Source organism: Oncorhynchus gorbuscha, linkage group LG16, assembly GCF_021184085.1.
Source record: "Oncorhynchus gorbuscha isolate QuinsamMale2020 ecotype Even-year linkage group LG16, OgorEven_v1.0, whole genome shotgun sequence".
Classification (NCBI taxonomy): Eukaryota; Metazoa; Chordata; class Actinopteri; order Salmoniformes; family Salmonidae; genus Oncorhynchus; species Oncorhynchus gorbuscha.
The window spans coordinates 12,665,035-12,691,838 of NC_060188.1; the positions used below are offsets into that span (position 1 = coordinate 12,665,035).

General features: G+C 40.7%; 1 protein-coding gene across 1 annotated transcript; it reads left to right on the top strand.

Annotated features, from left to right (window-relative positions):
* Positions 1–583: 583 nt before the first annotated feature.
* LOC123998989 lies at positions 584–26,731 on the top strand. Its single transcript, XM_046304296.1, has 24 exons — positions 584–676; positions 890–970; positions 1,067–1,099; positions 1,449–1,490; positions 2,081–2,131; positions 2,706–2,756; positions 3,250–3,309; positions 5,102–5,152; positions 11,763–11,813; positions 11,909–11,965; positions 14,875–14,931; positions 15,309–15,344; positions 19,331–19,681; positions 19,947–20,048; positions 20,279–20,341; positions 20,661–20,699; positions 20,982–21,032; positions 24,504–24,563; positions 24,760–24,834; positions 25,106–25,192; positions 25,384–25,416; positions 25,631–25,681; positions 26,076–26,147; positions 26,324–26,731. Exons 1-23 carry the CDS (start codon positions 584–586, stop codon positions 26,115–26,117), a joined length of 1,617 nt encoding a protein of 538 aa, XP_046160252.1. The 3' UTR covers positions 26,118–26,147; positions 26,324–26,731.
* The last annotated feature ends 73 nt before the right edge of the window (positions 26,732–26,804 follow it).

A 26,804-nucleotide genomic window follows, 5' to 3' on the forward strand; every position in this document is an offset into this window, starting at 1 on the left:
CGCGTACACTGAGTCTACTGTACCAAACATTAGGAACCCCCCCCCCCCCGCCCTAAGAACAGCCTCAATTCCCAACTCTACAATGTTGCCAAAGTGTTCCACAGGGATGCTGGCCCATGTTGACTCCAATGTTTCCTACAGTTTTGTCAAGTTGACTAGATGTCTTTTGGGTGGTGGACCATTCCTGATACACACGGGAAACTGTTGAGCATGAAAAACCCAGCAGCGTTGCCGTTCTTGACACAAATTGGTGTGCCTGGCACTTACTACCATACCCTTTTCAAAGGCACTTCAATCTTTTGTCTTATCCATTCACCCTCTGAAAGGCACACATACACAATCCATGTCTCAAGACCTAAAAATCCTTATTTAACCTGAGGCCCCTTCATCTACACTGATTGAAGTGACTTTAACAAGTGACATCACTAAATGATCATAGACTGACCAGGTGAATCCAGGTAAAGGCTGTGTCAGGTGTTCTTAATGTTTTGTATTCTCACTGTAAGTATTCTCTGTTCTCTGTGATTCAGCTTGTGTTTATCTACTCTGTTCAATGTGTTATTTGTGTGTATCAATATGTGACATGTCTCCACTGTCTTTCCCAAAGGGGGATACAGAGGCCCAGGAGGGGCCGGGGGTAGGGGAGGTTATGGTAACGGAGGCCAGGGAGGCTATGGTAATGTCTACTACTTTACTTAACAAACAGTCTCTGAACAAGGCTTGTTAAGATTACATGTCTTAGTAACTTAGGTTTACATTAAATCCACAATGGTTATATGCCAAAAATGTCTAACTCTTGCAGCAGTTTTCCTTGTTGATTTAAATATTCATTCATTTATTTTAATAAATGTCTACATAATATGACTTCTTCCCATTTGTCTGATTGTAGGTGCTGGTCTGGGAGCAGGAAATGGCCAAGGAATGGGAGCCGGACTGGGCTCACAGGGTGGGAAACCACGTGGAGGTGGAGGTGAGTGTGACATTCAGGACAAGAGATGTTTTATTCCAAAGTTTATACTAACAATGCAGAGTAAACATCATCTGTCTGTTTGTCTGTGTTTGTCAGGATACGGTGGTAATGGATATGGCACACAGCCAGGTACGTGTTTGTTCTGTTACCTGGTACGTGTTTGTTCTGTTACCAGGTACGTGTTTGTTCTGTTACCTGGTATTTATTTGTATAGAACACACAATATTTAAGATCCTCAAGTCCGTCTCCTCTGTCTCTGTCTGTTGGATCTAATCATAGTTAAGTTGAATTTGTGACGTTGTCTGTGAGTGCAGATTGGTTCTCATCTAATAAACCAGAATGTGATCTTAGAATAAAATAATAATAACTCCAGGGGTGGAGATTTAAGCTTTCTGTTTGTGGTTATGTGGTTAAATGACATGATGTAAAGAGTTATGTGTTGCATGTCCTTTGATCTTGCTACTTGTCTTGTTGCTAGGTTACGGGGCTGGAGCTGGAGCCAGAGGCTATCCACGACCAGGTAAGCAGCCAATCCCTGCTGGCCTGAACCATCTGAAGGCCAATACTATAGTCTACTATTTTACAAGCCAGTGTTGATATCTTTTACAGCTCACACCTCAAGCACTTAAATCATTGAACAAACTGTCAATCCCAATCAATAAATCAGTGGGGATTTCCATATTACGCATCTTACAAATTAGCATCTGCATATTGTACACTGTACAGTGTACGTTAATTTGAAGAATGTGAGTTTTAAAAAGATTTTCCATTTTGAAATTTCAGACCTAATTTGCCCTAATGAAAAATGTATTAACCCCTACATAAATGTCAATTAAACTGACTGGTTTTGTTGGGTATCTTTTTATAATGTTACTTAGATTGATGCACAGGTGTGTCAATTTACTCTTAAAAATGAATTCTAATCCACATACATAATAATTCACATTTCTTGTCGCAGCAGGATTATTTTCCTGCCGTAGCAAACTGGCTGAAATTAAGATCCTACATCTGTACAAGCAAAGTGGTTGATTGCTGCAAAGCCTCTGTACCTCATACACTGCATGTGGAGTTCGATCATTCCAATTGACAGTGCCCCTTTGCAAACATTAGGTGCTGGAGCTGGGTATCCCAATGGACAGGGATCTAAGGGACCAAAACCGGGTAAACTTTCCAATCCTGCTGTGTCCGTCTGTGTCCGTCTGTGTCCGTCTGTGTCCGTCTGTGTCCGTCTGTGTCCGTCTGTGTCCGTCTGTGTCCGTCGGTGTCCGTCTGTGTCCGTCTGTGTCCGCATTCATGTTAGTTTGTTTTTACCTGCGTTTTTCAGTTTGTGCCTCTTCATGTCTGCTCTTCGTGTTGCCGTTTTCAATCTCTTCTGTGTAATAAGTCGCTCTGGATAAGAGCGTCTGCTAAATGACTTAAATGTAATGTAAATGTAATCAGTATTTATGCCTTTCGCTGATTCAGTCAGACATGGTGTAAATGCAGGTTGTTTGCTCAGTGCATTAACAGGTGTCTATCTACTTACCATCAATGGTTGTCTTTATTTTTCAGTTGCCATATTCTTTCAAATGGGCAGCCATATATATTTTGTTGTGGTGTGATTAGAATTGTGTTAGTAGTAAAGTATGTAAGTGGGTGTGTCTGTGTATGGTTATGTTTGTGGATCAGAGCATCGTATCTGCATGAGTCCGTCCTATAGTCGCCAGTGTTAAGTAATCACTATTGTGGTCTTCAGGATATGGTGCAGGAGCTGGAGTGCCCAATGGACAGGGTGCTAAACCCAATGGTAAACATCTGCTACCCTGTGTGTTTGTCTGTCTATGTGTGTCTTTGTCCCAGATTCTGTAAAGGTGCATGTCGCATGTAGACACATTATGCCACAATCATGATATTGATTGTGTAATTTCACATACTGTCGACATATGGTGCAGGTATCATTTTCAGTCCTAGTTTTGTTTGAATGCTATTGAGACACCATGCCAATATCTATTGCCATGTGTGGATCACAGCCCCTGTCAGCATGTTGTGGTTGTGGGTTTTGTTCCTAACTTTGTACAGGGATTTGGGTTTTTCTAACATCATGTGTTTGTCCTGAGTCTTCTTGACCAATCACTAGAAAGTGACTCCTAACGATGATCAAAGTATTCTATTTTCAATATGATATTTCAAATCACATTGTCATATAGAATTTTAGATTCATTTTGTGGTTCAGACGCCAGTCTTTTTATTGGTTGGTTTATGGGTGAATCTTTTTGAATAAGCACTGTTGTGGTCTCCAGGGTATGCTGCAGGAGCTGGAGGAGTTCCCACTGGACAGGGTGCTAAACCATCCAAACAGGGTAAACCTCGCTTTCCTTGTTTTCATGTCATCTCTTTATAATAATTAGTCTAGAACTTAACGTTTCATACGTGCACCTGGTGGCCTTTCCTTCGTCTCTGATCTGGTTCTAAGTCTCTGATCTGGTTCTAAGTCTCTGATCTGGTTCTAAGTCTCTGATCTGGTTCTCTATACTTACTAAGTGCTTTCAAGGTTTCAGCGTCAGTGCTCGAGCCGCTGGTATATCCAACGGGCTTACGGTTTGACGTGGATGTTTTGTGAGTCTTGTTGATGTTTTTACATTTTTAATTTTTACCTTTATTTAACTAGGCAAGTCAGTTAAGAACAAATTCTTATTTTCAATGACGGCCTAGGAACAGTTGGTTAACTTCCTTGTTCAGGGGCAGAACGACAGATTTTTACCTTGTCAGCTCGGGAATTTGATCTTGCAACCTTCCGGTTACTAGTCCAATGATCTAACCACTACCAGATGGACAGGGAGCCAAACACTATAGACCTACAATACCAGATGGCCCGGGAGCCAAAAACTATAGACCTACGATACCAGATGGACAGGGAGACAAAAACAATAGACCTACGATACCAGATGGACAGGGAGCCAAACACTATAGACCTACAATACCAGCTGGACTGGGGCTCGCTAGAGACTCCTCTTCACCTGCAATTGTTTGTTTTCATTGTTAGTTGTCAACTGGGATGCATATCATCTTCCTGTTGTTTGTCTATGGTTTCCTTCCAAAAGTGTTTGTGAATGTTGCTCTTCATCTAATTACAATGTATTAAATCTTAAAATGTATCTCAATCAGTGACTAACTCCAGGTGTTCATAGAAACCTCTCTTTAGAATGTGCATATCAGCTGTCTGAGGATGCTAATGCATTTGATATGGTGTTTTCCTGAAGTGTTATTTTAACATGTTATCTATGTTGTCTCTCCAGCGTCTTTGTCATCCAATGTCTTCACTTACGCCTGCCTCAATTGAGTTCTCATTTACATTAACAGCGTTGATTTATCAGTAGTTCTTGATGTAATATCACCAGATTGGGAAAGCATTCAATTCAGTTGTGACAAAAAACTTGAAGTGACCTTCAATTAACATTTACTTGACTTCTTAGCTGAACATGTTGATGTGTTTAATGAAGCTATGTGACTGTGTGGTAAAATGTGTATAGATTTAGCAGGTGGAAACTTGTGGAATAGACACCGCCTGGAATTAACTTTTAACCAATCAGCATTCAGGATTAGACCCACCGATTGCATAACATGTATACTGGTTGTTTAGGGACTGGTGATGGTGGAGCAGAGCAACCTATTGAACAGGGTGCTAAAGGCAACTGTGTGTTTGGCTGTCGTCCCGTCTGTAGCACAGTGTGTGAGCCTGTCTGTGTCTGTGCCCTGGTGTCTGTTCTATGTATCAGTGTTGCGCCACAGAGGACGGCTTGGTTCATTCAAAACTCTGACTTACATGATAATCCGAATTCATCCCCCTGACTCTGACGGTCTAAATATAGAGTCTCTGCTACATTCTCAGTTTAGCTTTCGTTTAGAGTGAGTGTCACAGTTTAATAGTGAACACTGCTTGTTGCGTGCTGGGGTGTTCAATATGCTGTGTCATATTGGGTTCCTGAAGTCTATGTATGGTTCATATTAGTTGCAGTACAAGTGTCGCTAAGACTGCATGCCCATGACTAACGTACCGATTCAACAACTTGTCAATATGTTATCTTTTATGTCACGTGTTTGGTCTGTTTATATATATTTTTGTACCTAATGAGTCATTGTTGCGGTCTTCAGGATATGGTGCAGGAGCTGGAGTGCCCAATGGACAGGGTGCTAAGCCCAATGGTAAACATCTGCTACTCTATCTCTGTGTGTCTGTCTCTGTCAAAAGTTTAAACTCTAACAGCAGGAAGATATGACGTTACAGTAAATATATTACAATCAGATAGCTGCTGAATACCCTGTTTTAGGTTGTGTTGAATAACCAGTATAATGGTCTCTAGGAAGTGGCCCAGGATGTGGAGTGCCCAATAGTCAGGGTGCTAAACCTAAACCCCATGTTAAACCTCTGCTACTCTGTCTGTTGTTTCTCTGTCTGTTGTTACTCTTGTCTGTTGTTTCTCTGTCTGTTGTTACTCTGTCTGTTGTTACTCCGTCTGTCTGCTACGTACAGTATTGCATGATGCTGGTATTTCTGGATGATATTGCCCTTCTGACAAATATCACTGTCTAGTGTGTGAATATCAGCTGGTGTCCTGCTATGATCTGTTAGGGATTTTTAAGTACACTGTTGCTGTACATTTTGACTGGATGCCTAACTTCCATATTGTTGCTATTGTGGCATTTGATGCAGTTTTATGCAGCGCCCAGGCATGCATTCTTTAAACGGTATGTGGTGGTTACTAACCAGTGTTGTGGTTTTCAGGATATGGTCCAGTTGCTGGTGTTCCTAATGGTGCTATACCCAGTGGTGCTATACCCAGTGGTGCTATACCCAGTGGTGCTAATCCCAGTGGTGCTATAACCAGTGGTGCTATACCCAGTGGTGCTAATCCCAGTGGTGCTATACCCAGTGGTGCTAATCCCAGTGGTGCTAATCCCAGTGGTGCTATACCCAGTGGTGCTAATCCCAGTGGTGCTAATCCCAGTGGTGCTAAACACAGTGGTGCTATACCCAGTGGTGCTATACCCAGTGGTGCTAAACTCAGTGGTGTTAAACCCAGTGGTGCTAAACCCAGTGGTGCTAAACCCAGTGGTGCTAAACCCAATGGTGCTATACCCAGTGGTGCTATACCAAGTGGTGTTAATCCCAATGGTGCTAAACCCAGTGGTGCTAAACCCAGTGGTGCTAATCTCAATGGTGCTAAACCCAGTGGTGTTAATCCCAATGGTGCTAAACCCAGTGGTGCTAAACCCAGTGGTGCTAAACCCAGTGGTGTTAATCCCAATGGTGCTAAACCCAGTGGTGTTAATCCCAATGGTGCTAAACCCAGTGGTGCTAAACCCAGTGGTGCTAATCCCAGTGGTGCTAATCCCAGTGGTGCTATTCCCAGTGGTGATAAACCCAGTGGTGCTAATCCCAGTGGTGCTATACCCAGTGGTGCTATACTCAGTGGTGCTATACTCAGTGGTGCTAAACCCAGTGGTGCTAAACCCAGTGGTGCTAAACCCAGTGGTGCTATACCCAGTGGTGTTAAACCCAGTGATGCTAAACCCAGTGGTGCTATACCCAGTGGTGCTATACCCAGTGGTGCTATACCCAGTGGTGCTATACTCAGTGGTGCTATACTCAGTGGTGCTAAACCCAGTGGTGCTATACCCAGTGGTGCTAAACCCAGTGGTGCTATACCCAGTGGTGCTATACCCAGTGGTGCTATACCCAGTGGTGCTAAACCCAGTGGTGCTATACCCAGTGGTGCTATACCCAGTGGTGTTAATCCCAGTGGTGCTAAACCCAGTGGTGCTATACCCAGTGGTGCTATACCCAGTGGTGCTATACCCAGTGGTGCTAAACCCAGTGGTGCTAAATCCAGTGGTGCTAAACCCAGTGGTAAACCTCTGTTACCATCACTAAATGTCAGAGTCTGTATCTCTATTGCTGTATCTTTCATGACTTCAGACTGAACCCAATGGTCATTGACGAGATCTACAGAGCTAACTTGTATTGAATAACAGTTGTTGTGGTCTTCAGGATATGGTCCAGGAGCTGGCATTCCCAATGGTCAGGGTGCTAAACCCAATGGTAAACCATGGCTACTTTGTCTGTGTCTACGGCCCTATTCAATGTGTGTCTTTCTATCTCAAAATTGAGGTTGAGCTGAATGGTGCATGCTGTGTGGTAATGCCAACGTTTGTAGCATATTATGCTTGCATGGTCTGGTCATTTTTAGCAATGGTAATGCCAGTTTAAATCTCTGTGTTTAAATAACTGGATGGCACTCATTATCATAACCTACAAAACGTTTGATAATAAATTCTACAGCACTAACTTGCTTTGACCCAGTGTTAAGTAATAGCTGTTGTGGTCTCTAGGATATGGTCCAGGAGTTGGAGCCCTCAACGGTGGTAAAAGCTATGGTAAAGCTCTATCTGAGTGTTACAGTCTCTCAATCTCTCTTTCTCTGTCACTCTCGTATGATAAGCTACAGAACCTGTGACTATAAGTCTTGGCTTGTTGAGTAACCAGTATCAGTAGTTGTGGTCTCCAGGATATTGTTCAGGAGCTGGAGTGTCTACAGGGCTTGTTGAGTAACCCGTGTTCAGTATCAGTAGTTGTGGTCTTCAGGATATGGTTCAGGAGCTGGAGTGTCTACTGGGCTTGGTGCTAAAAATGGTAGACTTCTGCTACTGGGTTGTTTCTGTTTCTCTGGCTGGTCTTCATCAGTGGTGATCTGCACATTGTTCTGCATGCTGGATGGCACTGCCACTGCAACAATTATGTCTTTGTCAGCTTTACAGTTAAGACCATGTTGGAATAAGTCTCGCTTTAACCTCTCTGGTACTATGTTAGGTCAGTACCTAGTCACAGAAAAACACAGCCATTTTTCCAGCCAAAGAGAGGAGTCACAAAAAGCAGAAATAGAGATCAAATTAATCACTAACCTTTGATGATCTTCATCAGATGGCACTCATAGGACTTCATGTTACACAATAAATGTATGTTTTCTTCGAAAAAGTTCATATTTATATCCAAAAATCTCAGTTTACATTGGCACGTTATGGTCAGAAATGCATTGTCTCAAACAAACATCCGGTGAAAGTGCTGAGAGCCACATCAAATAACAGAAATACTCATCATAAATATTGATAAACGATACAAGTGTTAAGCATGGAATTATAGATCAACTTCTCCTTAATGCAACCTCTGAGTCAGATTTAAAAAATACTTTACGGCGAAAGCACACTTTGTGATTATGATAGGTTAGCTCCTAGCCACAGAAACCCATACAGCCATTTTCCAAACAAGAGGATGTGTCACAAAAGTCAGAAAAAGCATTCAAATTAATCACTTACCTTTGATGATCTTCATCTGGTGGCACTCCCAGGTCTCCATGTTAGACAATAAATGTTTGTTTTGTTCGATAATGTCCCTCTTTATGAGCAAAAACCTCCTTTTTGTTTGCGCGTTGTGTCCATAATCCGAATGCAGAAGGCGCGTGCACTAATTCCAGGACTAAAAGTTTTTTTTTAAATACAATTAAAGTTAATAGAAACATGCCAAACGATGTTTAAAATCAATCCTCCAGTTGTTTTTGTCATAAATAATAAATAATATTTCAACCGGACAAAAGCTTTGTCAATAGGAAAGGAGAAACAAGAAATGATGATGAATGGAAATTTCCACTGGCCACTAATTGAAAGTGCTGTATCTCCTTCATTTTTAAGAGTAAAAGCCTGAAACAATGCCTAAAGACTGGTCACATGTAGAGGAAAACACAGAGCTCATGAACTGGGTCCTAAGTCTTTGTATGGTGGATAGGCTTTCAATGGAAAAATAGCATTTCAAAATAATAATACTTCCTGGTTGGATTTTCCTCGGGTTTTCACCTGCCGTATAAGTTCTGTTATACTCACAGACATTATTTTAACAGTTTTGGAAACTTTAGAGTGTTTTCTGTCCACATCTACTAATTATATGCATATCCTATCTTCTGGGATTGAGTAGCAGGCAGTTTAATTTGGGCACGCTTTTCATCCAAAATTCAGAATGCTGCCCTCTACCCTAGTAAAGTTAACCCGACAGACTTATTGAATGCCTATAACTGTTCTGGAAAGGATGTAACCAAGCTTTCCAATGGTCAATTGTAAACTGTGTTGAGCAAGTAGTGTAAAGTAATCACTAGTGTGGTCTCTAGGATACAGCACAGGAGTTCAGCAACCCAGTGGTGCTGAAAGCAATGGTAAACCTCTGATACCCGGTCTGTGTCACAGTCTGTCTCTGTCTCTTTCTGTATTGAAGTGGAGCTGTATATTTAGAACTATCTTTAAAAATATATTTTTGGTGACATGAAATTTGCTGATATCCTCCCAAATGCTAGTCAGCTAGTCTCTGTGATATATATTTTTTTGGTGCATGGCTAAGAATCTATGTTTTGAATTACTAGGATAAAGAGCAGTGTGTTGTGGGAATGCAAATGGTTTTGAATAATGAGTGGTTGTAACTAGAGGTCGACCAATCATGATTTTTCAACGCCGATACCGATTATTAGAGGACCAAAAAAACTGATACCGATTAATCGGACAATTTAAAAAAATTGTATTTGAAATAATGATAATTACAACAATACTGAATGAACACTTTTATTTTAACTTTATATAATACATCAATAAAATCAATATAGCCTCAAATAAATAAAGAAACATATTCAATTTGGTTTAAATAATGCAAAAACCAAGTGTTGGAGAAGAAAGTAAAAGTGCAATATGTGCCATGTAAAAAAGTTAACGTTTAAGTTCCTTGCTCAGAACACGACATGAGTCTTCAATATTCCCAGGTAAGAAGTTTTAGGTTGTAGTTATTATCGGAATATTTCTCTCTATACCATTTGTATTTCATATACCTTTGACTATTGGATGTTCTTATAGGCACTTTAATATTGACATTGTAACAGTATAGCTTCCGTCCCTCTCCTCGCCCCTAACTGTGCTCGAACCAGGAACACATCGACAACAGCCACCATCTAGGGCATCGTTACCCATCGCTCCACAAAAACCGCAGCTCTTGCAGAGCAAGGGGACCAACTACTTCAAGGTCTCAGAGCAAGTTACGCCACCAGATTTTAAGAAAGGCATTGATGTTTATGATTAGGTACATTTGTGCAACAATTGTGCTTTTTTTGCAAATGTGCTTTTGTTAAGTCATCCCCCGTTTAGTGAAGTCGGTCTTCACACAGTTCGCAAAGAGCCCGGCGACCCAAACTGCTGCATATACCCTGACTCTGTTGCACAGAACGCAAGAGAAGTGACACAATTTCCCTAGTTAAAATAAATTAATGTTAGCAGGCAATATTATCTAAATATGCAGATTTAAAATATATACTTGAGCCTCCCGGGTGGCGCAGTGGTTAAGGGTGCTGTACTGCAGCGCCAGCTGTTCCATCAGAGTCCCTGGGTTCGCGCCCAGGCTCTGTTGTAACCGGCCGCGACCGGGAGGTCCGTGGGGCGACGCACAATTGGCCTAGCGTCACCCGGGTTAGGGAGGGCTTGGTCGGTAGGGGTGTCCTTGTCTCATCGCGCACCAGTGACTCCTGTGGCGGGCTGGGCGCAGTGTGCGCTAGCCAAGGTGGCACGGTGTTTCCTCCGGCATGGCTGTCTTCCGTGTGGCTGGCTTCCGGGTTGGATGCGCACTGTGTTAAGAAGCAGTACGGCTTGGTTGGGTTGTGTATCGGAGGACGCATGACTTTCAACCTTCGTCTCGGGAGTTGTAGCTATGAGACAAGATAGTAGCTACTACAACAATTGGATACCATGAAATTGGGGAGAAAAAGGGGTAAAAAAAAAATAATATATATATATATAATATATATATATATATATATATATATATATATACTTGTGTATTGATTTTAAGAAAGGCATTGGTTAGGTACACATTGGTGCAACGACGGTGCTTTTTTCACGAATGCGCTTGTTAAATCACCTGTTTGGTGAAGTAGGCTGTGATTCAATGAGAAATTAACAAGCACCGTATCAATTATATGCAACGCAGGACAAGCTAGATAAACTAGTAATATCATCAACCATGTGTAGTTAACTAGTGATTATGTTAAGCTTGATTGTTTTTATAAGATAAGTTTAATGCAAGCTAGCACCTTACCTTAGCTCCTTGCTGCACTCGCATAACAGGTAGTCAGCCTGCCACACAGTCTCCTCGTGGAGTGCAATGTAATCGGCAGTGATCGGTGTCCAAAAAAGCCGATTACCGATTGTTATGAAAACTTGAAATTGGCCCAAATTAATCGGCCATTCCGATTAATCAGTCGACCTCTAGTTGTAACACTTGTTGTGGTTTCTAGGATATGGTCCAGGAGCTGGAGTTCTCAATGGTGCTAAAATCAATGGTAAACCTCTTTCTCAGTCTATTGTAACGTCACTGTGTCTGAGCACCTTCCAGTGAGGGTTGGACACAGGGAGAGGTACAATTTAAAGTGGGTCCCCTGTTAGGACAATGACACAGTAGGAGTAGACAGGGTGATATGTTTCTTATTTTAAACCACTCTCTGTGTGGTGGTGTTTTTCATGGTCCTTTGAGCTGGACATATAATATATAATAATATATGCCATTTAGCAGACACTGTTAACCAAAGCGACTTCCAGTCATGCATGCATACATTTTATAAATGGGTGGCCCCAGCTGGAATTGAACCCACAACCCTTAGTGTTGCAAGCGCTATAACAGAGGGACGCTGTTTCTGTTATTATAAGCTTCAGAGCTAACTTGTTTAGTGGTCTCCAGGATTTGGTCCAGGAGCTGGAGTTTCCAGGGATCAGGGAGCCAAAGGCCATGGTAAACCTCTGTGTCTGTCCCTTTTTTCTATTTTCCTTTGTGTCTGTAATATTGTGAAGGTAGCAGTGTCGGGTAACATTTGTTGTGGTCTCTAGGATATGGTCCAGGAGTGGGAGAGCCCAATGGACAGGGTGCTAAAGCAACAAAAACTGGTAACCCCATACAATATAGCAGTCTGTGTGTTATATCCACCTGCATGTGCCATTAACTGTCGTTTGTAGCGATCACTTTGTGTCAATGGCTAAAGTGCCCTAGGAAAGTATTCAGACCCCTTGACTTTTTCCACATTTTGTTACATTACAGCCGTATTCTATAATTGATTAAATAAATAAAAAATCCTCATCAATCTACACACAATACCCAATAATGACAAACCGAGAACAGGTGTTTAGACACAGATCTGGGGAAGGGTACCAAAAAATGTCTGCAGCATTGAAGGTCCCCAAGAACACAATGGCCTCGATCATTCTTAAATGGAAGAAGTTTGGAACAACCTTGACTCTTCCTAGAGCTGCCTGGGAGAACCTTCCAGAAGGACAAACATCTCTGCAGCACTCCGCCAATCAGGCCTTTAAAGTAGGGTGGCCAGACCAAAGCCACGCCTCAGTAAAAGGCACATGACAGCCCACTTGAGTTTGCCAATAGGCACCTAAAGGACTCTCGGACCATGAGAAACAAGATTCTCTGGTCTGATAAAACCAAGATTGAACTCTTTGGCCTGAATGCCAAGCTTCACGTCTGGAAGAAACGTGGTACCATCCCTACGGTGACGCATGGTGGTGGCAGCATCATGCTGTAGGGATGTTTTTCAGCAGCAGTGACAGGGAGACTAGTCAGGATCGAGGTAAAGATGAATGGAGCAAAGTCAGAGAGATCCTTGATGAAAACCTGCTCCAGAGTGCTCAGGACCTCAAACTGGGCCAAATGTTCACCTTCCAACAGGATAACGGCCCTAAGCACACAGCCAAGACAACATAGGAGTGGCTTCAGGACAAGTCTCTGAATGTCCTTGAGCGGCCCAGCCAGAGCCTGGACGTGAACACGATCAAACATCTCTGGAGAGACCTGAAAATAGTTGTGCAGCAACGCTCCCCATCAAACCTGACAGAGTTGGAGAAGATCTGCAGGGAAGAATGGGAGAAACTCCCCAAATGCAGGTCTGCCAAGCTTGTAGCATCATACCTAAGAAAACGCAATGCTGTAATCGCTCCCAAAGGTGCTTTAACAAAGTACTGAGTAAAGGTTCTGAATACTTATGTATATGTGATACTTCCATTTTTATTTTTTATAAATTAGCAAAAATGTCTAAAAACCTGTTTTTGCTTTGTCATTGTGCGGTATTGTGTGTAGATTGAGGAGGGAAAAAAACAATTTAATCAAGTTTAGAATAAGTCTGTAACGTAATAAAATGTGGAAAAGGTCAAAGGGTCTAAATACTTTCCGAAGGCACCCTCTATGATGCACCGGACTTGTTGGCTCTATGTTTGTGTTCTAGAAGCACACTGGAAGCTTTTGATGAATTGCTTTAGGGATGGTTGACTTGACATTTGACCTGAGTTGCAGGTTTGTTTTATTTTCACTGTGGCTTGGATTTGTGTAAACATATCTTTTTGATTGGTCACAGTTATGTGGTAAGCATGGATGTTGAGTGTCACAAGCTACGGCCTAATCACAGTGATATGTAATGTGCATGGATGTTGAGTGTCACAGGCTACGACCTAATCACAGTGATAAATAATGTGCATGGATGTTGAGTGTCACAAGCTACGGCCTAATCGCAGTGATATGTAATGTGCATGGATGTTGTGTGTCACAGGCTACGGCCTAATCACAGTGATAAATAATGTGCATGGATGTTGAGTGTCACAAGCTACGGCCTAATCGCAGTGATATGTAATGTGCATGGATGTTGTGTGTCACAGGCTGCATGGACGTTGTGTGTCACAGGGACCTAATCACAGTGATATGTAATGTGCATGGACGTTGTGTGTCACAGGCTACGACCTAATCACAGTGATATGTAATGTGCATGGACGTTGTGTGTCACAGGCTACGGCCTAATCACAGTGATATGTAATGTGCATGGATGTTGAGTGTCACAGGCTACGGCCTAATCACAGTGATATGTAATGTGCATGGATGTTGTGTGTCACAGGCTACTGCCTAATCACAGTGATATGTAATGTGCATGGACGTTGTGTGTCACAGGCTACGACCTAATCACAGTGATATGTAATGTGCATGGACGTTGTGTGTCACAGGCTACGGCCTAATCACAGTGATATGTAATGTGCATGGACGTTGTGTGTCACAGGCTACGGCCTAATCACAGTGATATGTAATGCATGGACGATGTGCATGGATCACAGTGATAAATAATGTCATGGAGGCTAGTGTCGGCCTAATCACAGTGATATGTAATGTGCATGGATGTTGAGTGTCACAGGCTACGGCCTAATCACAGTGATATGTAATGTGCATGGACGTTGTGTGTCACAGGCCTAATCACAGTGATATGTAATGTGCATGGACGTTGTGTGTCACAGGCTACGGCCTAATCACAGTGATATGTAATGTGCATGGACGTTGTGTGTCACAGGCTACGACCTAATCACAGTGATATGTAATGTGCATGGACGTTGTGTGTCACAGGCTACGGCCTAATCACAGTGATATGTAATGTGCATGGACGTTGTGTGTCACAGGCTACGGCCTAATCACAGTGATATGTAATGTGCATGGACGATGTGTGTCAGGCTACGGCCTAATCACAGTGATAAATAATGTTCATGGATGTTGAGTGTCACAAGCTACGGCCTAATCACAGTGATATGTAATGTGCATGGACGTTGTGTGTCACAGGCTACGGCCTAATCACAGTGATAAATAATGTGCATGGATGTTGTGCTCTGCAGGCTTGGAGCCAATAGCAGCATTATGTGATGAGTTTTCCTCCACAGGTAACAGGGTCAATCACAATGCGATGAGTTTAGGGATCGTGTCGCTCAGTCTCAAGTCAATCACAGGGTTTTGTGCTGAGCTTTGTTGACTTATTCCACAGGCTACGGTGCTGGAGCAGGCAGCTACCCTGGGGCAGGAAACAACGGCTATGGAGCAGGTAATGGAACTGACACTGACAGACAGAAACCTAATCAACATCTTCTCTCCTTTCAATGAATGGCTCACTATTCTGTGGCATAAAGAACGTCATTGGAAACTAAACCTGCCACAGGTTCCATGTTATCTCTTCACAGTACATTCTAATGCATGTTAGATGATGTAATTGAAATGATTTAAAAGTAGATGATCGTTTGAGTAATGAATGGACCTATGCACCTTGAGTAATGAATGGACCTATGCACCTTGAGTAATGAATGGACCTATGCACCTTGAGTAATGAATGGACCTATGCACCTTGAGTAATGAATGGACCTATGCACCTTGAGTAATGAATGGACCTATGCACCTTGAGTAATGAATGGACCTATGCTACAGGTCTTGGACAAGGAGGATACCCCCAGAATGGAGCAGGCAAAGCTTTTCACTTTGTCTTTCTATTTCTGTCTCTCTTTATATATCTTTGTCTTTCTATTTCTGTCTCTCTTTATATATCTGTCTTTCTATTTCTGTCTCTCTTTATATATCTTTGTCTTTCTATTTCTGTCTCTCTTTATATATCTGTCTTTCTATTTCTGTCTCTCTTTATATATCTTTGTCTTTCTATTTCTGTCTCTCTTTATATATCTGTCTTTCTATTTCTGTCTCTCTTTATATATCTGTCTTTCTATTTCTGTCTTTCTATTTCTGTCTCTCTTTATATATCTCTTTATATATCTTTGTCTTTCTATTTCTGTCTCTTATATATCTTTATATCTCTTGTCTTTCTATTTCTGTCTCTCTTTATATCTTTGTCTTTCTATATCTGTCTTTCTTTATTTCTGTCTTTCTATTTCTCTTTTTATATATATCTGTCTTTCTATTTCTGTCTCTCTTTATATATCTTTGTCTTTCTATTTCTGTCTCTCTTTATATATCTGTCTTTCTATTTCTGTCTCTCTTTATATATCTTTGTCTTTCTATTTCTGTCTCTCTTTATATATCTTTGTCTTTCTATTTCTGTCTCTCTTTATATATCTGTCTTTCTATTTCTGTCTCTCTTTATATATCTGTCTTTCTATTTCTGTCTCTCTTTATATATCTGTCTTTCTATTTCTGTTTCTTTATTTCTGTCTTTCTATTTCTGTCTCTCTTTATATATCTGTCTTTCTATTTCTGTCTCTCTTTATATATCTGTCTTTCTATTTCTGTCTCTCTTTATATATCTGTCTTTCTATTTCTGTCTCTCTTTATATATCTGTCTTTCTATTTCTGTCTCTCTTTATATATCTGTCTTTCTATTTCTGTCTCTCTTTATATATCTGTCTTTCTATTTCTTTATATATCTGTCTTTCTCTTTATATATCTTTGTCTTTCTATTTCTGTCTCTCTTTATATATCTGTCTTTCTATTTCTGTCTCTCTTTATATATCTGTCTTTCTATTTCTGTCTCTCTTTATATATCTGTCTTTCTATTTCTGTCTCTCTTTATATATCTGTCTTTCTATTTCTGTCTCTCTTTATATATCTGTCTTTCTATTTCTGTCTCTTTATATATCTGTCTTTCTATTTCTGTCTCTTTATATATCTGTCTTTCTATTTCTATTTGTCTCTCTTTATATATCTGTCTTTCTATTTCTGTCTCTCTTTATATATCTTTGTCTTTCTATTTCTGTCTCTCTTTATATATCTGTCTTTCTATTTCTGTCTCTCTTTTTATATATTTCTGTCTTTTTATTTCTGTCTTTCTATTTCTGTCTCTCTTTATATATCTGTCTTTCTATTTCTGTCTCTCTTTATATATCTTTGTCTTTCTATTTCTGTCTCTCTTTATATATCTTTGTCTTTCTATTTCTGTCTCTCTTTATATATCTGTCTTTCTATTTCTGTCTCTCTTTATATATCTGTCTTTCTATTTCTGTCTCTCTTTATATATCTGTCTTTCTATTTCTGTCTCTCTTTATATTTATATTTCTTTGTCTTTCTATTTCTGTCTCTCTTTATATATCTTTGTCTTTCTATTTCTGTCTCTCTTTATATATCTGTCTTTATTTCTGTCTTTCTGTCTCTCTTTATATATCTGTCTTTCTATTTCTGTCTCTCTTTATATATCTGTCTTTCTATTTCTGTCTCTCTTTATATATCTGTCTTTCTATTTCTGTCTCTCTTTATATATCTGTCTTTCTATTTCTGTCTCTCTTTATATATCTTTGTCTTTCTATTTCTGTCTCTCTTTATATATCTGTCTTTCTATTTCTGTCTCTCTTTATATATCTGTCTTTCTATTTCTGTCTCTCTTTATATATCTGTCTTTCTATTTCTGTCTCTCTTTATATATCTTTGTCTTTCTATTTCTGTCTCTCTTTATATCTTTATATATCTGTCTTTCTATTTCTGTCTCTCTTTATATATCTGTCTTTCTATTTCTGTCTTTCTATTTCTGTCTCTCTTTATATATCTGTCTTTCTATTTCTGTCTCTCTTTATATATCTGTCTTTCTATTTCTGTCTCTCTTTATATATCTGTCTTTCTATTTCTGTCTCTCTTTATATATCTTTGTCTTTCTATTTCTGTCTCTCTTTATATATCTTTGTCTTTCTATTTCTGTCTCTCTTTATATATCTGTCTTTCTATTTCTGTCTCTCTTTATATATCTGTCTTTCTATTTCTGTCTCTCTTTATATATCTGTCTTTCTATTTCTTTATATATCTTTGTCTTTCTATTTCTGTCTCTCTTTATATATCTGTCTTTCTATTTCTGTCTCTCTTTTATATATCTGTCTTTCTATTTCTGTCTTTATATATCTCTTTTTATATATCTTTGTCTTTCTATTTCTGTCTCTCTTTATATATCTTTGTCTTTCTATTTCTGTCTCTCTTTATATATCTTTGTCTTTCTATTTCTGTCTCTCTTTATATATCTTTGTCTTTCTATTTCTGTCTCTCTTTATATATCTGTCTTTCTATTTCTGTCTCTCTTTATATATCTTTGTCTTTCTATTTCTGTCTCTCTTTATATATCTGTCTTTCTATTTCTGTCTCTCTTTATATATCTGTCTTTCTATTTCTGTCTCTCTTTTATATCTTTGTCTTTCTATCTTTATATTTGTCTTTCTATTTCTGTCTCTCTTTATATATCTGTCTTTCTATTTCTGTCTCTCTTTATATATCTTTGTCTTTCTATTTCTGTCTCTCTTTATATATCTTTGTCTTTCTATTTCTGTCTCTCTTTATATATCTGTCTTTCTATTTCTGTCTCTCTTTATATATCTTTGTCTTTCTATTTCTGTCTCTCTTTATATATCTGTCTTTCTATTTCTGTCTTCTTTATATATCTTTTGTCTTTCTATTTCTGTCTCTCTTTATATATCTTTGTCTTTCTATTTCTGTCTCTCTTTATATATCTGTCTTTCTATTTCTGTCTCTCTTTATATATCTTTGTCTTTCTATTTCTGTCTCTCTTTATATATCTGTCTTTCTATTTCTGTCTCTCTTTATATATCTGTCTTTCTATTTCTGTCTCTCTTTATATATCTTTGTCTTTCTATTTCTGTCTCTCTTTATATATCTGTCTTTCTATTTCTGTCTCTTTATATATCTGTCTTTCTATCTTTATATATATCTGTCTTTCTATTTCTGTCTTTATATATTGTCTATTTCTGTCTCTCTTTATATATCTGTCTTTCTATTTCTTTCTTTATATATCTGTCTTTCTATTTCTGTCTCTCTTTATATATCTGTCTTTCTATTTCTGTCTCTCTTTATATATCTGTCTTTCTATTTTGTCTTTTTATTATCTGTCTTTCTATTTCTCTCTTTATATATCTGTCTTTCTATTTCTGTCTCTCTTTATATATCTTTGTCTTTCTATTTCTGTCTCTCTTTATATATCTTTGTCTTTCTATTTCTGTCTCTCTTTATATATCTGTCTTTCTATTTCTGTCTCTCTTTATATATATCTTTGTCTTTCTATTTCTGTTTCTTTATATCTGTCTTTCTATATTTCTGTCTCTCTTTATATATCTGTCTTTCTATTTCTGTCTCTCTTTATATATCTGTCTTTCTATTTCTGTCTCTCTTTATATATCTTTGTCTTTCTATTTCTGTCTCTCTTTATATATCTTTGTCTTTCTATTTCTGTCTCTCTTTATATATCTGTCTTTCTATTTCTGTCTCTCTTTATATATCTGTCTTTCTATTTCTGTCTCTCTTTATATATCTTTGTCTTTCTATTTCTGTCTCTCTTTATATATCTGTCTTTCTATTTCTGTCTCTCTTTATATATCTTTGTCTTTCTATTTCTGTCTCTCTTTATATATCTTTGTCTTTCTATTTCTGTCTCTCTTTATATATCTTTGTCTTTCTATTTTTTCTATCTTAATCAATTTTTCACTCTTTCTCGCTCTTGCTCTCTATCTCAGGTGCCAGTCTGGGACAGGGAGGATACCCCCAGGGTGGAGCAGGGGAATACCCCCAGGGTGGAGCAGGCGGATACCCCCAGGGTGGAGCAGGAGGATACCCCCAGGGTGGAGCAGGTGGATACCCCCAGGGTGGAGCAGGTGGATACCCACAGGGTGGAGAAGGTGGATACCCCCAGGGTGGAGCAGGTGTATACTCCCAGGGTGGAGCAGGGGGATACCCCCAGGGTGGAGCAGGTGGATACCCCCAGGGTGGAGCAGGAGGATACCCCCAGGGTGGAGCAGGTGGATACCCCCAGGGTGGAGCAGGTGGATACCCCCAGGGTGCAGGAAAACCAGGCAAAGCTGGCGGTGGTGAGTCTTTTACTTTGTCGCCATGTTTTTTTTCTTTATTTCTCTCTTTCTTTCTTCTCCCTCTCTCTCTCTCTCTTTCTATTCTCTTTTTTCTCTTTCACTCCATTTGCCCTCTCTCTCTCTCTCTCTCTCTCTCTCTCTCTCTCTCTCTCTCTCTCTCTCTCTCTCTCTCTCTCTCTGGTCTCTCTTTATATATCTTTGTCTTTCTATTTTTTCTATCAGTTTTTCTCTCAGGTTCGACAGGGAGGATCTCCCCCAGGGTGGAGTGCTAATCTGGGACAGGGAGGATATCCCCAGGGTGGAGCAGGAGGATACCCCCAGGGTGGAGCAGGAGGATACCCCCAGGGTGGAGCAGGCAAATCAGCGGGTAAGGACTATTAATTATCACACTTTTGCGCTCTCTAGTTCTAATTTTCAATCTTTCTCTGTTTCTCTTGCTCTCTTATTATCTCTCCCACCTTTCATTTTCTCTCTCATTTCCATTTGCCATCTTCTTTACTCTTCTTCAATCTCCTCTTTTCTCTTTATGAAATATCCCACAGTACTCTCTCTATGAATGATGTGCTGTGCTCTAATGTTTTTTGGTTGTCCTCACAGGTTATGGTGATCAAATTGGAGGAGCATACCCCGGGGCTGGAGCGGGCAACGGCTATGGGAATGGTGAGTCAGCATGCTTCCTCTTGTCAAATGCTAAGGTCAAATTCCTTTATTAAGGTCAAATGCCTTAAAATATAACTACAGTTAGAGGACACTGTAGACTGAAGTATAGAGCTGAGGCATTAACGATGAAATACGAGATTCAATAGATATGTTGGGAATGACTGAGGATTACAGTAGTAGTGTGAAACATAGCTGCCTCTAGAGACGGAAGACAACTGCACCAAAGTTGTCACTGAGAAGTGATCTTAAATGAGAGAAGACAGATCCTCAGGGTCTGTACCACCAGGAAGGGACCTTGACTTCTTTTGTTCTCATGCAGGTGGAGGCCCAGCTGGGGGGGCCAATGCAGTGCCTGCAGGTATTTGGCGCCGGCATGTGTCTCTGTCTGTCTGTCTGTCTGTCTGTCTGTCTGTCTGTCTGTCTGTCATGTCTGTCTGTCTGCACCTGTCCATATCTGTTAACCTTTCTATCCCCTGTACAGGAAGTACTGTTGGGGAAAACTTCTGCCACAACATTTAACAAGCCCACGCTAAAGCTAGAGGAGCTGGAAAGCTGCATGCAGTGTTGTTTGGGGACTTTGTTTTAGACTAAATGTCTGCTTTCTTGTCAAGGTTTTTAACATGTCCCCTCTTCTCCACAGGCTATGGCAATGGCTACGGTGCTAGTACTGGAGGCAATGGTTATGGAGCCGGTAGGTCTCATCATCTACAGCCAACCAACTAACATCTGTGGGTGGCTGACCAACTAACTGACCCGCTCACATACAGACATAATTATAATTGATTGATGATTATAATTATGTTTCAGGGATTGGGTACCCAACAGTGTTAGCGGATGGTGCTGCTGGGCTGGGAGGCAAGGCAGGGAAGGGAGCAGGAGGTAACCATTCATAAACCAGTAACAACTCATTCTTTATTTGATTTCACCTTTATTTAACCAGGTGGCCAGTTGAGAACAAGTTCTCATTTACAACCGTGACCTGGCCAAGATAAAGCAAAGCAGTGTGACACAAACAACACAGAGTTGCGCATGGAATAGACAAACGTACAGTCAATAACACAATAGAAAAGTCTATATACAGTGTGTGCAAATGTAGTAAGATTAGGGAGGTCAGTAAATAAATAGGCCATCGTGGCACAATAATTACAATTTAGCAATTGAACACTGGAGTGATAGATGTGCAGAAGATGAATGTGCAAGTAGAGATACTGGGGTGCAAAGGAGCAAAAGAAAAAATAACAATCTGGGAAAGAGGTAGTTGGGTGGGCTATTTACAAATGGGCTATGTACAGCTTCAGTGATTTTTGCAATTCGTTCCAGTCATTGGCAGCAGAGAACTGGAAGGAAAGGCGGCCAAAGAGGAGTTGGCTTTGGGGGTGACCAGTGAAATATACCTGCTAGAGTGCGTGCTACGAGTGGGTGCTGCTATGGTGACCAGTGAGCTGAGATAAGGCGGGCTTTACCTAGCAAAGACTTATAGATGACCTGGAGCCAGTGGGTTTGGCGACAAATATGAAGCGAGTGCTAGCCAAAGAGAGAGTACAGGTTGCAGTGGTGGGTAGTATATGGGGCTTTGGTGACAAAACGGATGACACTGTGACAGACTACATCCAATTTGCTGAGTAGAGTGTTGGAGGCTATTTTATAAATGACATCGCCGAAGTCAAGGATCAGTAGGATAGTCTTTTTTACGAGGGTATGTTTGGCAGCATGAGCGAAGGAATGCCATTGCGAAATAGGAAGCTGATTCTAGATTTAATTTTGGATTGGAGATGCTTAATGTGAGTCTGGAAGGAAAGTTTACAGTCTAACCAGACACCTAGGTATTTGTACTTGTCCACATATTCTAGGTCAGAACCATCCAGGGTAGTGATGCTGCACAGGCGGGCTGGTGCGGGCAGCGATCGGTTGAAGAGCATGCATTTAGTTTTGCTTGCATTTAAGAGCAGTTGGAGACCACAGAAGGAGTGTTGTATGGCATTGAAGTTCATCTGGAGGTTTGTTAGCATGGTGTCCAAAGAAGGGCCAAATGTATACAGAATGGTGTTGTCTGCGTAGAGGTGGATCAGGGAATCACCAGCAGTATAAATAATAACTCAATAATATCTCAATCTGGTAACTACTCTATTCTATGGGAACTTGATTCGCTCTCAGTAAGATGAGGAAGGTCAGTAACACATTCTATGAGGCATATATACAAATAAGGCATTATAGTGCATTATAAAACTTGCATAAGCTGTCATAACAACTCATACCTAGTTATGACATCATAATTTAGGATCTTACTTAGGCCTACTAAAAACAAATAACAACCATTCAAAGTCTGCATTGAGAGAGGTAAGAGGAAAGTATTTTGTCAGGTCATAATCATATAACATGCCATGTGTCATGTAACAGTGTGGATGCCAGGTGTAATGTAACAGTGTGGACACTAGGTGTAATGTAACAGTGTGGATACCAGGTGTAATGTAACAGTGTGGACGCTAGGTGTAATGTAACAGTGTGGATACCAGGTGTAATGTAACAGTGTGGATGCCAGGTGTAATGTAACAGTGTGGATGCCAGGTGTAATGTAACAGTGTGGATACCAGGTGTAATGTAACAGTGTGGATGCCAGGTGTAATGTAACAGTGTGGATGCCAGGTGTATTGTAACAGTGTGGACGCTAGGTGTAATGTAACAGTGTGGACGCTAGGTGTAATGTAACAGTGTGGACACGAGGTGTAATGTAACAGTGTGGACACCAGGTGTAATGTAACAGTGTGGATGCCAGGTGTAATGTAACATTGTGGACACTAGGTGTAATGTAACATTGTGGACACTAGGTGTAATGTAACAGTGTGGACACCAGGTGTAATGTAACAGTGTGGACGCCAGGTGTAATGTAACAGTGTGGACGCTAGGTGTAGCAATTGTCTCCCATATGGAAATAACTCTGAACCATGCCAATGTTCTGCCAACCATGTCTTGTCAATATCTCCTAGTTGTCTTATGTGGGATTTTCTTCATCACTTTAGGGGACCTCTATCTAACCACAGAGTTACCGCCCAGGAGTTCATCGTTTGTTTTATTCCTCTGCTAACAAGCAGGATGTACACATGGAAGGAGAATAACTTTCACCCTAATTGATGTCACTAATAACATCACACTCCAAAACATGCATGCTAACGAAAGCAATGAAACGCTCCCTGGACATGTCACGGTGTAATACCTAATCACTCATCCTAAACACTCCGAATTACCATCAGGAATGACCATCTGAAACATACCTGATCAATTCATCCATAATCATGTGATAATCCATAATCATGTGATAATCCATAAACGACCCCTTTAACCAGACAATTATGTTTGAAAAACATCTGTTCAGAAATGCCAGCTCATCAAAATATGCATGTTCAGCACATCATTCATGACATCATCTGGATGATGACATCTACATATATCTTCATTCTAAAGGACACATATCGAAACAAATTTATGATTACCTTCACACAATCATACACACATTCTGTGTTTCACTTCTCATCTGACATAATCTCTATGCTCACTCTGATCAGCACTGTGTAATCTGTGTAATCCATCTCTGTTTAACTCACATGCCTCCTCCTTCATGCAGTACCCTGTGTGTGTCTGTAGGGGGTGCTGGCTCTGGTCCTGGTGGTGCTCTGCCTTATGGGGGCCAGCCTGTGGTAACTGCTGGGCCATGGCCTGATGGTGGGAAGTTGGGCGGGTACGGCCCAGATCCCTACGGGTTTGCATAGCCTATGGGGCTGGGGCATGATACTGGCCTGGGTAAATACACTCTAAAGAGAGGGGAGGGTGAACAAAGGAAGAACAAGAGAAAATAGAGGCAGAAAAAGGACTGAAAAATAAAGAGGTAGAGAAAGGGTGAAAAGTAGAGATGATTAGAAAAGAAGGATTAGACAAAGAAAAAAGCAAGTCAGTGATGAACACTGAAGCAGCAACAGAGGGACTCAAAGGTCACTGTCAAAAACTCAAGGGTCACTGTCACAGGAAAGCCAGTAATCATTGTCATTTTACACATTTGCATACAGTTGATGCCATAATTGAGTCATATGTTTTCCATGCATTGATGTGGTCTGTGGGGTGGGAGGAGAGATGATGAGACTCTATAAGCGACCCTTGTGGTGTTCCACAGGGGGAGGAGTCAGTCAGCTTCCTTACAATGGAGCCCCAGTCAATACTGCTGGACTGGATGGTAAGAACACTGTGACCCAAGGAATCCTTTGTATTACAATTCTTTGCTGTGACTTGTGACCCTGCTTATACAGTGTGGATGTGTGAGGAAGAAAAAAAACTGTTTGTGTGTGTGGTTGTGAATGTTTATGTGAGGTCTTGTTGTAACAGTATTAGACACAATTAAATACACTTGTTGTAATAAACTCTCCCAGCAGGTGATGGAAGCTTCCCTTATGGTGCTCAGCAACTGGGCCTTGGTGGTGATGGAGGCAAATCCTCTGGCAAATATGGTGAGACTGGTAGTGTGTGTGTGTGTGTGTGTGTGTGTGTGTGTGTGTGTGTGTGTGTGTGTGTGTGTGTGTGTGTGTGTGTGTGTGTGTGTGTGTGTGTGTGTGTGTGTGTGTGTGTGTGTGTGTGTGTGTGTGTGTGTGTGTGTGTGTGTGTGTGTGTGTGTGTGAGAAAGAGAAAGAGAAAGAGATTGTGTGTGTACAATGTGCTTGTTTGTGTGGTAATTTCTCTCTAAACCTGTCTTGCTTCTGCTGTCTGACTATCTCTCTAAAGGCAACGGTGGATTGCCACAGGGTGCACAACAGGGTGCACAGTCTTATGGACCTGCGACTGGTGGTGGGAAACCACCTTGCAAAAATGGTACATGTCTTTGTGTACATGTCCGTTTGTCCTATATGTGTCGTCTGTCACTATACGTATGCGTTTGTGTGTCCGCGCGTCCGTCTGCTCATGTGCTATATATGATGTTGTGTGTTTTCTGTAGTATGTCTGAATGTGTTTGTCGTTGTTCCTCCTATTTACATGTGGGTACTTGTCTCTTGTCGTTTCAGGAAACGGAGGGGGCTTTGGAGCACAGCCAGCAGGTGATTAAACTCACACTCACAACCACATCCCCTACACTGCTTGCCTCAGGAAATTATGTGTGTGGTAACTGCTTATGGTGTGAATGCATGTGGGTGAGGAAGAGCACCCATTTTTCAGTGTTAGTCTGTTGTTCGTGTCTTGTAAATGTCCCTTGTGTCTCTGTGTGTCCTGTTTGTGGTAAATATTGTTACGACTCATCTTGTCACTGCTTAGGCTATGGTCAAGGACAGCTGGGTGCAGGTCAGAGTGCCCCCTACAGTAACGGTAAGTTATATAGTCACATTCCCTGACTGAAAGTCCTGCTCTCTTCTGTCAGATTAACCATATTAGTTCCTATCAGTGGAGGCTGGTGAGGGGAGAACGGCCCATAGTGATGGCTGGAATGGAGTAGATCATTATAGTAATTATAGTATAGAGAGGGAGATTATTGGTTGGAATGGAGTGGATGGAATGGAATTAAATGTGTTGCATTCCATTTCATTGACTCCATTCCAGCCATTACTGTAAACCATCCTCCCCTCACCAGCCTCCACTGGTTCCTACATCTAACCAGGGATGTCCATTAACACCGTTGCATTTTTGTTTGTTTTGTTGTTTGGTTGTTTTGTTGTCTGCTGAACGAACAAAACCTAAACCTCTGACTGTGTGTCTCCTTCAGGAGCAGGAGGGAAGGAAAGCAAATATGGTGGTGGTGGACTGACTGGATTCTTTGGAAACGGAGGGTACAAAGGTGGGTGGGATGAGTGTTTGTTACTCATTTATGCTTGTCTCTGTGACTGAGCACATGAAGTCACCTTACTAGTCCTTTAGATCAGAGCTTCATGGTCTACCTTGTTTTATTGTCCTCTTTAACCAGCTGCTTCACTTAACAACATGTCTTATCTCTCTCTCTCTTTCTCTGTCCAGGTTAAGTGAATCAGCTGAGGCCTTCTTGAAGTGAATATTTGTTCCGTTCCGTCATGTGTTCATGGTGATGTTTGTTGTTTGGTCTGTTGTTACATTTAACTATTCCATTTTTGTTCTGTATTTGTCTGGTTTTTTGTTCATGGTCCTTGTCTTATGTGTTGTTGTGTGTCTGTCCCCTCTCTTCCTCTACTGGTTTTGGAGATTGTGTTGCCAGTGTGTTTGTGTTCATATCCATTTCACACTAAAGGGCAGAAAGCAACCGTATAATGTCTGTCAGTCTCCTCATTCTTTTAACCTTGGCAAAAGTATGGCAAATGTACTGTACATGTGATGTGGGGGTTGAGTTTTAAGACTGAAGCTCTATGAGTTTAAATCAATATCAAATCAAATAAAATTTAAAGACCTGTTCCCAAAACCTGACACTTGAGTTCTTCTGAGGTCATTATAAAGGGGGATATTCTCTGGGATATTGTGATGGACA